At 36.6% G+C, this 15,106-nt stretch overlaps 1 protein-coding gene across 4 annotated transcripts in view; it reads right to left on the bottom strand.

The window, feature by feature from the left end:
- VTA1 (vesicle trafficking 1) overlaps positions 1-15,106 on the bottom strand; it is an 88,722-nt gene that overhangs the window by 22,274 nt on the left and 51,342 nt on the right. For all 4 annotated transcript variants that reach the window (XM_038395319.2, XM_043511113.1, XM_043511111.1 and 1 more), the window contains 2 exons: positions 13,423-13,534; positions 911-1,078 (listed from right to left, as the gene is read on the bottom strand). In XM_038395319.2, the coding sequence (XP_038251247.1) occupies positions 911-1,078; positions 13,423-13,534 (280 nt within the window). The remainder of the gene's footprint in view (positions 1-910; positions 1,079-13,422; positions 13,535-15,106) is intronic.

Here is a 15,106-nt window from a genome sequence, read left to right as displayed (position 1 = left end):
TTAGGGTAAACAATTTCGCTTATTCTGTTTTAACTGCGAGTGTACCCATTACCCATATAAACATCTTCTTTACATCTTGTGATAACGTGTTGCCAAAGGCTAATTATGCACAATGTCAACAGTATTTCCTTTTATCAGTTATAAATGTATTGCCTTTTAATTCTATTGATGGTCTTCTTAATCTTGTATAATGAGAAATGGCAAGTGGGAGTGTCCAATTCACCTTCTGTATCACATTCATTAGTTGGTATATATCTCTATCCTGTCCCCTTATTCCTCTGCTCTCTTAAGTAAATTTCTTTTCAATCTTTTAAATTTCTCCTCTTATGGGAGCCTTCCTATGCCCCTTCTATTTCTTTTAGATGTCTTTGAGATGGGTCACGAGAACTAAGTACTGTATTCCAACTGAGGATGTAGAGAGATTTAAATCAATATATTTTAATATTTCAGTCATATATTTCCTAGACCTTTCTTTACACTCTGCATTTTGGTTAGATTTTTTGACTGCCACTTGCCCACAGAGCAGATACTTTCTTTGACGTGTCCATAAATATTTGTTAATAATGGGAAAAGTAAATTCTTGTCACTATCCCTATCTTGTCACTATCTAGTCAAAGACCAACATTATTTTGCCAAACTTTTAACAAAAATCACTTTCAGGCAGAGACCAATTATAGAAAGTTTCAGCCCAACAAGTGAAAGTTTCAGAAAGTCACAAGTGTGCAAAAACATGAGGATTAGCATGGTAATTTATGAAGTATTAACTATAAAAGTTGCCTCTATTCTAACACATATACAATACTGCAGCCTTATTATACTTTACATATAACTGGAAAGGAGGCTACAATGGAATAGCAAAGCACCTCACAGTAAAAGTAAATCTGTGTTCTTGGATATAAATGCGACATACCTGTGCTATGAGGTACTTCAGCTGGAGTGTTGGCTGGAGCATGTGCACCAGGTGGGATATGTATGCCAGTATAATTACTAGTTGGCATGTTTGCATCATATGTAGATGATGATGGCAGAGATACTTGGGTAGGTAGAGCAGATGAACTAGCGTCTTCACTTTCAGCATCTGTTAAGATATAGAAAAGGGCTCTATTAATACTTATTTTGTGCAAGCATATAAACTGCCATTTATTTCTGCAACAATAATCCGCCTTGACTTCCCTATTGGATAACATCTTATAAATTTATAAAATGAATGGTTTAACAACAACAAAAAAATCAAACAACAATCTATAGAAGTATAAGTGCATCATGGGACAAGTTCCGGGAGCTCACATACTTAATGTATAGAGCTGTAGATAGATGTTTGAAAGAGAATGCATGTCATCACTGGGCTGAATATGTACAACCTTGTGGTTTTATTTTTCTGAATCCTTAAGTTTTAGCATATAAATTATACAGAATTAAAAACAGTTTGACAGAGTACAAACAGTGTGTAATAATGAATATATTTGAATGCACACACTACATTGTATAAGGCACTCTCTCTTTTATAAGGCATGTATATTCATGAGGAAAATATTAATAAAAGATTAAAAAGAAAAAAAACAAGAGAAAATTTGGGAAGGAAGTAATATTAAAGAGGGCTTATGAGACATTTGGTCAGCTGATCCATGGCCCTGCCTGCAGAACTTCCAACATTAGAATCTGAATGGCTGGCTTATCTTAGTGCAAAGCTAATAGTTACCTCTTTAAAAATATCCTGGCTTCTAACTGGCATACAACTTTAAAGACAGCTAAGTATGGCCATACCTGCATCAAGCATAATTTATCCTACCTGTGCCATTTTATTAAGAAGTTGTTTCTGTTCCTAGATTTCTAGTGGCGCTCAAGCCAACAAAGCTCTGTTTCATTTATTGGAGGTGTGCATCTGCATGATTAGAAAGGTCAGCAGAAACAAGCACAGTTCTGGGAATAGTGTTTTTTAACTGCTGGTGCATCAAAGACAGCGGAAAGAACATAAGAGGATAGAGTTGTATTTAGATCGTGTAAAAACTGGTTATTTTAAAATTCTTTATGGAAGTGCATTCTAGTCTCCAGCTATAGAAGATCTGATCAAGTATGTAAATATTAGTGTCTAGTAATGAAAATTGAAGAGTCAGCTGATGGAACTGAGATTTTGCCCCACTTAAAACTTTTGAAACAAACAGGGAAAAGGTATAATTTGAGTTACATGTAGAACAGCTAACTTTACTAAAAAAAAGTAAACAAATACCACTTTCTATTACCTTTCACAATGTCCTTTACTACTACAGAAAACTAAAGGCAGAATAGCTGAAACTGACAATATCTGTCTGAGCGTATTACTACATTTAGACTAAGATATCATTACTTTAAAAGTATAAAACTCTAAAAATACATTCCATGGAAAAACCTCTCTCTCTCTCTCTCTTTTTTTTTTTTTTAAAAGCTATCTGCCTTCTCAACTCCCTATCAAAATTTGTATATGTATATTTTTCTGAGGTGGGCATCATATGTATGGGATTCAAATGTGTGCATCAAGAAGAAAAGCTATCCCATAAAGTTCTTTTCTAGTCTGATTTTAAATATAATTACAATAAAAATGATTTTTCTGGTAATTTTGTAACTAAGTTAGCCCTAGTAGTCTTTCAATGCCACCTTCAAATACAGTTGAAAACATAAAAAGGAATAAAACACCATATGCCTGATAGTGTTTGTCAATAAGTCTAATACTGTCATTATACCTTGTGACTTGTACAAGTTTATTCATAAATGCATTATTTTACACTTAAGCCATCACTGTTGCATTCACTATATTGCCAGTGTTTAAACATATAAAAATGCATTTTTATGAGAAAGCTATAAACAAAGCGGCTAGTATTGTTTCCAAAATGTAATAGAAAAGCACAGAACATCGTAAAATTCTTCTACCTTCTAAAAATTATTTTTTCTCATCTGCATCTTGTAATTCATTGCTACAGATGTCTGACCTCTACAACAAACTTAAGGTAGATTTTTTGCAGGCAAACACAATCCTAAAGATGCAGAGATTTTCCTTTATTCTGTATTTCTTGCTAGTTCACCACCACTGGAATGCAATCTGGCTAACATTCACAGGAATAAAAGTAAGGCGTGTTAAAACAGGTAGAAAAAGACTAGGCATAGCACAAATAAAAAACTTTGACTATAGGCTTAGCCTTGGGAAGAGTAAAACATTCTCACCTGGATGGATCCATCTAGGTAACTTCTCTCCTCAAATGATGGTCCAGCCATTATCATCTTAAATCACTTGAAGGTAGGTACCTATGAGGCTGTCTTAAGCTGTCACTACATTACCTTTCCTGCTTGGCCTCTCAACAACCCCTTTAAAGCCTCCTTTGATTTAACTCTACGCATTCAGGCAGGCAGCAATACACAACTGAATAAGGAAACAGAGTTGCACATAATATTCAAAAGAAATAACAGACATATTCCCAGTTTGTCATACTCCCATAGACTTCAACTGCAACTCTAAGTGCTCAGCACTTCTACAATTCAGGCATTAGGGACTCAGGTTGAACACCCAGAAAAAGAGGACACAGCATCACACAGGAATTCTGTGGCAGAGACAGGGATAGAATCCAATTCTGCTAAGCATCATTCAACATCCTTAATGATGATAATCTGTTCTCTTCCTTTAATCTCCTACTCATCCCAATCCCATTCTCACTGCCTAACCAGACCCAGTCTCTTCTCCACTCCCAGCTCCCCCACTCAACCAGTGCCACATCTGATCTGTCTCTTCCCCACGCCCAGCCTCCAGTCATGCCCCCACAGATCATGTCACCAGTCTTCTCCCAAGTCTCGTTACCAAGTTAATCCTAGCCCCCCCAGCCTCCATCCCCGTCCCGCCAGGGTTTGTTATCCTAATCTACTGCAGTCATATAAGGAAATTTCCTTTTCTGTGGTGCCTTGAACCAGCAGAGGGTCACAGAGTTCAGGAAAGACAGGCTTGCTGATCTCAGTTCCAATTCCTGGCCCAGCCCAGAGCTGCAATCAGAGGGGAAAATCCTGTTTTGTCTCAGGCTGGAGCATGCTCATTGTGCACAGAATCTCCAGGGAATTTAGCTGCAAAGGTCTAGCAAGTCTCCAAGCACAGAGGAATTGTGATTTTTTTTTTTTTTTTTTTTTTAAACAAGGCTTGTAACTTGGCCAAATTTGGGCAGTTTTGGCAGTCCCAATCCAAAAAATGGGGCACTACAGCTTTTCAAAGAAAAGGTCACCAGAATTTTTTAAACACAGACAAAATAATGTATTTTTCCCTAACCTCATTCTCAGAAATAGCTGAACCATTTTGGCTGAAATTATCCTGAACAATTCAGCATGAGAAGGACAAGTACACACTACAGCCTTGCTCCGACTAATGTAAGTGCCCTACTACACCACCATAACTCCACGTCCTTGAGGGGCACAGGGCTTACATCAGTTTAGTTAGGTCAATGCAGCATCCGTGTAGATACTGCGGGTTACTTACATTGGTTGTTGGCTGTCATTCTTGTCAAGTTCATGACTCCATGCTGGAGCCATGAAATTGACAGGAAGGCTGCTCACAGCTTACGCTGTCACTCTGGGATGGGTGGGGTGCTCCAGTTAGTACCCCTGGGCTCATTGCTCTCAGCCAGGCTGCTGCCCAAGGTCCCTGCTCTCACCCCCTGGCTCCAGCTCCCACCCAAACTGTTGCCTGGGCTGCCTGAAGGGCTCCCAGCTCCCTCCAACCCTGCTGCCCAGGCTCCCAACTTGGATGGAGCAGACAGTCTGGGCTCTCAGTCCCCCACACTGCCCCTTTTAAGTTGGTGGAAGTGCTTCTGGTGAGGATGTGCACCATCAACAGAAGGAGGGCACTGTGGACATGAACCATTGCAGTAATTACTGTGGTGGCTGTAAGTCGTGCCAACATAGGTCACTTAAGTTTGTAGTATGTACATGCCCAAATTACAAGCAACTGAAACCAGGGTCTTAAAATGGGAAAATTTGGGCAAACATTATAATAGGTAGTCTCCAATAAGATACACACACACACACACACACACACACACACACACACACACACACACACACACACACACACACACACACACACACATATATACACACACACACACACACACACACACACACACACAGCACCCCAGAAAGAGGGATATTCATTTATTGGGGCATGTGCAAATATTCAATTTGTATGTGGAAAATTAAGCACAGTTTCATTCATGTTCACTGCTGAAAAATTAGCCTCCATATGCACACAGCCTACATACAGTAAGCAGAGCAATTCCAGCTGTCCCACCCCTGCCCAATACATACTTTCTAAAATTGAAAACTTGTAATGCAATGAGTAAAACCCATCTTGTGCTCTTAAACAAAGCCACCTTTCTATAAAGTGAACTTCTTTTATTAGCTGCACAAGCTCAATCAAATTAATCACCAGAACACGAAAAGTATTCTTTCCTTTCTGCAATGTCATATGTTTAGATTTTTACCTGTCCAAAATGAAGGAAGCAAAAAATTACAGTGCTTTATAATCTATATATATGAAACTTTCAGGGACATTGTAGAGTGGTTCCACTCCTAGTCTGACAGCCTCTGTGCTGTTGAGAAAGATGAAAGTCTCAGGCTTAGATAACAAACTGGAGCAGAGGGAAATGAGCCCATCCTTGGGACCCTCCTTACAGATGACGTGACAGTACACTTTTGCACTTAGGATACCCCTCCAAGTTATTAGGAAGAGACAAATAATAGTAATGGGGGATTTGATTATTAGAAATACAGATAGTTGGTTTTGTGATGACTGGGAGAACTGCATGGTGAATTTCCTACACGTGTGAAGATTGTGGATCTCTCAAGACATCTAGATAAACATATGCGTAGTGCTGGGGAGGAGCCAGTGGTCGTGGTACATGTAGGTACCAATGACACAGGGAGAGATAGGAGAAAGGTCCTGGAGGTCCAATTTAGACCGCTAGGTAATTGATTGCTACGATGGAGGTTCTGGACTGTATTCTTTCAAATACTTCCAGTTCCATGAGCAGGGCTAGTTAGACAAGCAGAACTGCAGGGTCTCAATGTATGGATGAGACAATGGTGTTGAGAGGAGGGATTTAAGTTTACTAGGAACTGGGAAACCTTTGAGGAAAGGAGGAGCCGATACAGGAAGGGCTCTACCTAAACCAAAATAGAATTATACTGCTGGCATGTAAAATTAAAAAGGTGGTAGAAGAGTTTTTAAATTAAGGGCTGGAGGGAGAGTGGACAGGTGTGGAGGAGCACAATTTTATAAGTGTTTGTATACAAATGCTAGAACTCTAAGTACTATGATGGGTGAACTTGAGTGCCTGGTATTAAATGAAGATATTGATATAACCGGCATGACAGAAACTTGGCAGAACAAAGAAAATTAATGCGACATTAATATGAGGGTACAAAATATATAGGAATGAGAATAAGTCGCTCTAGTGAGCGAGTGGCACTATATGTGAAAGAAAGCAGAGTCACATATAGCAAAAATGTTAAATGAATCAACAGTACCACAATCTCTGTGAATAGAAATTCCATGCTTGAATAATAAGGGTATAGCAGAAGGAATATACTACCAACCTCCTGACTAGTTGATGGTGATTGTGAAATGCTCAGGGAGATTAGAGAGGCTCCAAAAACAGAAAACCCAGTATTAATGGGGGATTTCAACTATTCCCATATTGGCTGGGTATGTCACCTCAGGCTGGAATGCAGAGATAACATTTCTAGACACAATTAATGACTGCTTCTTGGAGCAACTAGTCCTAGCACCCAAACGAGGAGAGGCAATTCTTGATTTAGTCCTAAGTGGTGCACAGGATCTGGTCCAAGAGGTGAATATAGCCAAGCAGCCCAATCACAGCAACCATAATGGAATTAAAGTTAACATCCTTGTAGGAGGGAAAATACTGCATAAATCCACCACAGTAGCATTTAATTTCAAAGAGGGGAACTATACAAAAATGAGGAAGCTAGTTAAATGGAAATTAAAAGGAACAGTCACAAGAATCAAATGCCTGAAAGCTGCCTGGAAACTTTTTTTTAAAAATACCATAATAGAGGCTCAAACTATATGTATATTCCCCCCCCCAATAAATAAAACACAAACAAATAAAACAAAACACAGTAAGAGGGCCAAAAAATGCCACCATGGCTAACCAAACTAGCAAAAGGCATCATTTAAAAAATGGAAGTCAAATCCTCTGGCAGGTCAAGTGTAAAAGTATAATTAGGTAGGCGAAAAAAGAATTCAAAGAGCGACTAGCAAAAGACACAAACACACATAGAAATTTTGTTTAAGTACATCAGAAACAGGAAGACTGTCAAACACTCAGTGAGGCAACTATACGATAAAGATGCTAAAAGAGCACTCAAGGAAGACAAGCTGTTGAAAAGATGCTAAAGGAATTCTTTGCACTGGTCTTCACCACAGAGGATATGAGGGAGATTCCCAAACCTGAGCCGTTCTTTTTAGGTGACAAATCTGAGGAACTGTGCCAGACTGAGGTGACACCAGAGGAGGTTTTGGAACAAATTGATAAATTAAACAGTAATAAATCACCAGGATCAGATGCTATTCACCCAAGAGTTCTGAAGAAACTCATATATGAAATTGGAAAACTACTAACTGTGGTACGTAATCTATCACTTAAATCAGCCTCAGTACCAGATGACAAGATGACACCTAATGTTATACCTATTTTTTTAAAAAAGCTCCAGAGGCAATCCTGGCATTTACAGGCCAGTGAGCCTAACTGCAGTACCAGGCAAATTGGTTGAAACTTTAGTAAAGAACAGAATTGTCAGATACAAAAATACAAAGATAAACATGATATGTTTTAGAAGAGTCAACATGGCTTTTGTCAAGGGACATCAAGCCTCACCAATCTATTAGAATATTCTGTGGATTTGAACAAGCATGTGGACAAAGGGGATCCAGTGGATATAGTGTACTTGGACTTTCAGAAAGTCTTTCATAAGGTCCCTCACCAAAGGCTCTTTAGCAAAGTAAGCAGTCATAGGATAAGCGAGAAGGTCCTCTCACAGATCACTTGGTTAAAAGATCAGAAAAAAAGTCAGAATAAATGGTCAATTTTCACAATGAAGAGCGGTAAATAGCAGGATCCCCCAAGGATCTGTACTAAAACCAGAGCAGTTCAACACATTCTTAAATGATCTAGAAAAGGGGATAAACAGTGAGGTGGTAAAATTTGTAGATGATACAATATTATTCAAGAAAATTAAATCCAAAGATGACTGAAAAGATTACAAAGGGATATCATAAAACTGGTGGACTAAGCAACAAAATGGCAGATGTAATTCAATGCTGCGGAGTGCAAAATAGTGCACATTGGAACACACAATCCCAACTATCCAAACAAAATGATGGGGTTAAATTAGCTGTTACCATGCAAGAAAGATCTTAGTCATTATGAATAGTTCTCTGAAAACATCTGTTCAATGTGCAGCGGTCATCAAAAAAGACCTAACAGAATGTTAGGAACCATTAGGAAAGGAATATATAATAAGACACATAATATAATGCCATTTATATAAATCTGTGGCATGCCCTCACCTTGCATACTGCGTGCAGTTCTTGGTTGCCCCATGTCAAAAAAGATGCATTAGAATTGGAAAAAGTAGAGAAAGGCAACAAGAACAATTAGGGATATGAAAGAGCTTCCATCTGAGGACCAATTAAGAAGACTGTGATTGTTCATCTTAGAAAAGAGACAGCTAAGCAGGGATATGATAGAAGTCTATAAAATCATGAATGGTGTAGAGAAAGTGAATAAGGAAATGTTATTTATCCCTTCACATAACACAGGAACTAGGGGTCATCTAGTGAAATTAACTGGCAGCAGGTTTAAAACAAACATAAGGAAGTATTTCTTCACACCATGCTTAGTCAACCTGTGGAACTCATTGCCATGATATGTTGTGAAGACCAAAAGTATAACTGGGTTAAAAAAAAACAAAAAAACCTTAGATAAATTTATGGAGGATAAATGCCATTAATCAGGATGGTCAGCGGTGCAATTCCATACTCTAGGTATCCCTAAACCTCTGACTGCCAGATGCTGCAACTGGATGATGGGCTGAATCACTCAAGAATTGCCCTGTTCTGTTAATTTCTTCTGCAGCATCTGGCCACTGGGCTAGATGGACCATTGGTCTGACTCAATATGGCCTTTTTATGTAATCTTTAGTTGTAATATTACTGCACAGGATTGAAAAGTAGTTGATACAAGAGAAACAAACAGTTATTTTTAAGATATTGGATCAGAATTTTTCATTCAAGAAACTGTTTTAAGTATGAGATCTGAACACAAATCTGAAATTCCAATCTTTTACAGTAAATCAATGCTAGTAAAATTAAATCATCTGTTTCTCAAAATACACCAATTACAATTTAAGTTTAAAACATTTGTACCATGGCTAAGAATGTTTAAAAACTATGTAATAAAACAACTGCAGTCTCTTCACACTTCAATTTTATAGTTTTCGTTTTGACAACTGGCAATTCAAAAGGTAAATATTAGGACTTCTGTAGTTTTACAAAAACCTTGTTTAAAGCTATCTAATATTTATATTTCTAATTTTGTTGTCTATATATAGCCAAAACAATATATTTACAGTTCTAGAGCCAATGTGAATGAAATACTATCATTCTATATTTGCCGCCTTTAACAGTCACATTTTTATTGCCACATAGTGTTTAACTACTTTTACACAGAGTGACAGCAACAATTCCATCGATATTTCATCTTGGCAAATATAAACAAATAACTTTCTGCTTTGACGGTAGTGATCGGTATTTAAAGCAGATCATAAAAGTAACAAATCTGGAACATTACAGTAATCATTCTGACACACAATACCAACAACTTTTTAATTAAAATATCATATGGAATACAGCTTAGAATATCATACTGAATATTGGCATAGAAACCATATTTTGAGGTGTTAGGAACTCCAGACTAGAACTCTAAAGACTGTCTACTCTGTCTAACTGATCCTGTAGTAATTTCAGCTTCCAAATCATTTCATTTTCTTATCTTGGTGTACCATTTCACTCCAATTTACTGCAAACTATGATTCTAAAAACATTTAGAACACATACTTTCCTCAAATCAGGTAAGAAGGGTGCTCCAGTACCTCCCCTTCTACAAATTTCTCCTTATTCTTATGAGGACTGAAAAGGCTCCTTGGAACTCTCTAATATCAATGTCAGTAGTTCATGTATTTTACCGTCTTTATACTTTGTCCATTTAGGATATTTTTAATTTATAAATATACAGCTTATAACTATGTTTTTCTTGACTGCAATCAAAGTTTAGTAGCTGATCCAAGGGTACTCCTGAGTGATCTTCATGTGTACTCTATGAGTCGTATTCTAACCACATTAATAAATCAAGTGTGCCATTTTAAGTTTCCATGGTCTTGTAGGATACTGACAAAAGCCTTCACTAAATCCAAGAGCAGAATTACATAGAGACGCCTATGTTACTGTATAAACATCTCCAAGACTTACAGTATGGTTTTCAAGAATCACAGGGAGCACAACACTTATGGAAAATATGGTAATTTGTCAAGCTGGAGATGGCTAGTTTCAGTCTATTTAAACATGCACTTTTTCATTCGCAAGAGGAGGCAGAAAGTGAGCAAGCCGAAAGGAATGGGGAAAGTCCAGTAGTATGTTTAAACAATGCTGCTTTTCTTTCTGGGATGAACAAAGCAAGAATTATGACAAGTTCTTTTTCCAGAATATTCTACTGAAAAATCTATTTGCATATGATCTTTGATTCTACAATGTTCAAAATGTTATAGCATGTATGCTGCATCTGGTACAATGTTAATAATCCCCTGAAAAAAGTATTTTGTCATTTTATTGCCCATACATAAAAATACAATATGGCGTTAATGCCTAAAAGAGTAATGCCTTACTGAACAAAATAAAACTTGTCAAACAAAAAATATAGCCTGTTGATTATGAAAAATACTTATTGCAGGCTCATTTTGAATAGCAATGCTTTCATTTTTATATCACCAAAAATATTGTCCCCATTAGTTTACTTTTACTTATAACCCTGGCAATGGGCGTTGCAATTTTCATTTTTTCCTACAGCCCCTGGTAATGATACAGAGTGAAAAGTAATGGTTTTAGCATAGTAGTAAGAGTGAAAACTACTGAATTCTCATCTCCCCTCTGACCAGTTCTGTGGCCTTGGGCAAGTCCCTTATCATCTTTGCTTGTTTCCCAGTCTGTAAAATGAGGAGGCGTAATACAACTTACACTCCTCATTCTAAGGATCAGTTAATATTTGTACAACGTTCTGAAGACTAGAAGTGGTATGCAAGTTTTAATAGTAGTAGTACTACAACACTTTGCTTAGCGTTTATACAATTTTACAAGAATCAAACAAGTTCTGTGGGCGATCACTAGTTATGAATTTGAATAATAAAAACAAATTCTTTAATTTACAGACTTCTATATTTGCAGATTTATAATATATTGATAATAAAAACTAACTCATTTTACAATAGCTCTTTTAACAACATTTTTCAGTTAACTAAGTGCATGTCAAACTGGGGTAAGTTGCCACATCTGCACTTGGGAGTTTGCATTGGTACAACTACATGAGCATAGCTGTACCAGTGGTTAAAAAGCTCAGTTTGAGACAACGCCTAATTCTACAGAACTATGTAAGAATATAGTTTCAATTTAATATATCATTATTCTTGACTATTTAAAGTTGTGCATCGTAGCAACTGGTTGCTGTGCTCCAGCTCAGAAGCAACTGTATTTCAGTGGCGAGTGTAGTGATTTCAGTATTTGTAAAGTGCTTTGGGTTCCTTTGGTAGGAAAAAATATACTACTATGAAACATTTATAATAATTAGGATAAACTAATCTGGTAAATACACTGAAATATGATTTAATATCAATTCACAAATATTTATGAATTTCATTTACATGTGTTCTAAGGAGTATATTTCTATGGTATAAAACTTTTAATTTGCAACTACAGTCCTTTAGGTGGCCCTATTCATGTCTACTTTTAAAAGTATAAAGGCTAAGTAAAACTGAGTCACAATCATTTTAGAGAGTAGTTTGAAAAGAACTAATAAAAACAGAGATATCTTGTATGTCTATCAGAAAAAAGGAGGACAGTAAATATAGGTAGTTAAACAGAGAAAGAATGTATTAGCAGTAATACTGTTTTTTTTTTAAACTAGAAAGCCTGCAAACACCATAAATAGTGCCAAGAAAGTTGTAAACTCCAAAAGAGTAAAAGAAATGGACAGCCAGAGGTATCTGTCTAAAAAATGCAATAGGATATCTGCTGATTACTACATGTATCACTCATCCCATTTTCCCTGTACAACTCTGGAACACATGTATTTTTGGAAGAGATATAAGCTCTCATGTTTCAGGGCATAAGCCAATCTGTTATTCAAGAGAGCTTGGAAGAAATTTTCCCTGAGAGCAGATTATTCTACGACCACTACTACAGCATTTCTTGCACCTTTTTCTGAAGCATCTAGTACCGTTGGCAATAGGAAACCTGTCTAAACAAACCACTGATCTCATCCGATATGGCAGTTCTTATGTTCCTATTTTCTGTTTTTCTCCATGGCATCAGCTAGTTGCCACTACCTCAAGCAGCATAATGTATTTGAAGGACTAATAGTCTGATCTCTTCTCAAACTGGAAGTCATGCCCATCCTTCCTTTTCTTTGATTAGATGGGTAGGGGCTCTCCTTTCAGAAAGGTTGAAAACCAGATCCATAATAGCATATGTCTATCTCCTAATGTTTAATACATTTTAAATTAAATTGAAGAACAGAAGTCTAGAGATAATATTTGTAGAATCACTTTTCATAAGAGAACTATATTGTCTACAGCAGAGCCAGGTATAGAGCCCAAAACCTTAGTACACATCCTGTACCAACAGATTCAGAACTTTACATTGCTACTTGACTAAGGCAGATCTGCAGCTGGAAGGTAGAGTCAAAGAGAGTATGTGATAAAGGGAATTAATTTACCAGGCCTTTTGCTTCTGAAAACTATTAAATTCCATCTTGAGACATTTATGAAATTAGTTTCATTATCCTTATTTAGTTTCTAGATGACACTTATCCAAAATCACAACATTCCATATACAAGCAAGATTTTTTTTTAGTGTTGCCAGTCAAGAGAAAAGTCCAATGAAAATCAAAAAAGATGTCTGACATAGAAAAGAACAACAGAAAATTATTGTGAAACATTCACCTAAGCAGAAAAGTGATGATAAGTAGTTCCCTTTGGGGAAAACATATAAAACAATATTCACCTTAATTCACTAGCCCATCCAACTTGTTAATGTTACTTTATTTGAAATAGCAACATACATACCATAATCTTCCTCTTCCATTCCAACAGGTCCAGGTTGAGGAGTCTCTCCATTCTTTAGACAGTTATGAATATATGCTGCCTTCCATCTGGCATATTTTCTGTGTTGAACATTCTGGGGGAGGTAAAAAAAGTATGTCAAAATGTACTCTAATTTTTGTGACTTCACAGATTAAGAAAATACACTAGTCTTCAACCTTCAATTTTAAGCAGGATTTAGATTTTCCACTCCTCCTCAGGATGAAATAAAAAAGTTAAAGTAATCTTCTCTGCAATTACCTGATACCACTATAAACAACTATTCAGGTAAGTAAATCAGGGAACTAATAAAGACAAGTCTTAAATGGGATCTCAGCAAGAGGTGAGAACGTGGGAGGTCTTCAATTAATGCAACACATTAAGATAAGGGGTAAAACGGACACCCTAGTCATCTAGTATATTGAACTGTTCTCTGAGTACTAAAAATTGATAGGTGTTTTGTAACTGTCCATACAGCGCAGAAATAAAATAAATTTTACATTTTGATAATTTCAGAAGACCATCTGATTAAGATTTCATCTCTCTATTAAATTCAAATAATTCATCTCTAATCAATAATAATGGAATTTTTATAAGATATAAAATTTAAAATTCCAAACAGAGCTTTAAAATCATGTCTGTAAAAAAGAGGTTATAGTTTCATCTACATGTTCTGGTGACATTAGAAAGACACTGTAAAGTTTACCTTAGCATCTTATAATGGAGCTAAAATCAACAGATGGAACAGCAGCTTTGCTATATCTAGCTGATTATCTTTTTTAATCTCTGTACATAAGAACACAAAATTAGTGAATTGTATGTTAGAAGGTCAATGGCAAAATACCTTCAATAACCAGAGAAATAGGAGTACCAGGTGTTTAACAAATATTAACATCTTCAAAAAGAGTTTAAAATAACTCTTCTCAAGAGAGTCTGTAGCTAGTTTTGGCAAACTGAAGCTGGATGATCGCTGAGCAGTGAAAATGACAAGTGAAAGTTCGTACTCAGCTGCTAGCAGGCTTTCCAATTCCATTTTCATAAAAACAACTTGGAATTGAGAAAATAAGGTAAGGAAAATTTAGAATGTCAATATTTTAAAATCCTTCCCTTATTTTTGGCCACCTTCTGTTCCTGGGAAACAGGAACCACCAGAAAAACCTCTCATCAAGGGCCTTTACAGATTCCTGTTTTTCCCCCAAAATGAACATTGGAGTGATTAAGGTAATTTAAGGGTTTTACTGACTTCAACCATTGCAAAAATGGGATCAGAATGACCTACAGAAAGAAGACAGCGAGCACTCTCACTTGTCACTTTTACAGATCAGTAACTGAATTGTACATATGGCCAAAATAAACTAGAGGAGCCAAAAAACCTGGCAAATTCAAATCTGGTGCAAAAAGGTACAATTTCACAGAATTAAGTGGAAGTTAGAACTGGTGTAAGAGGTTTATTTATATTTCAGGCAAATTTTAGAACCGAGTATAATATAATAAAATGAAAAATATCTGGGCTATTTTATTTCCCCTTGGATGGATGCAATAGATTTTTTTTTAATTACAAAAAAAGATTTCCAATTTACCAGAGAAGTCTTGGTGGGTTAGGAAAGAAGATGGTTATAGACATTCACTTAAGGTGGGTGAAACTGCCCAACCACAGGTTTGGTCAGAT

Source organism: Dermochelys coriacea, chromosome 3 (genome assembly GCF_009764565.3).
Source record: "Dermochelys coriacea isolate rDerCor1 chromosome 3, rDerCor1.pri.v4, whole genome shotgun sequence".
Taxonomy (NCBI): domain Eukaryota; kingdom Metazoa; phylum Chordata; order Testudines; family Dermochelyidae; genus Dermochelys; species Dermochelys coriacea.
The sequence above is the reverse complement of the archived record's forward strand: the minus strand, read 5'-3'. Positions and strand labels throughout refer to the sequence as shown.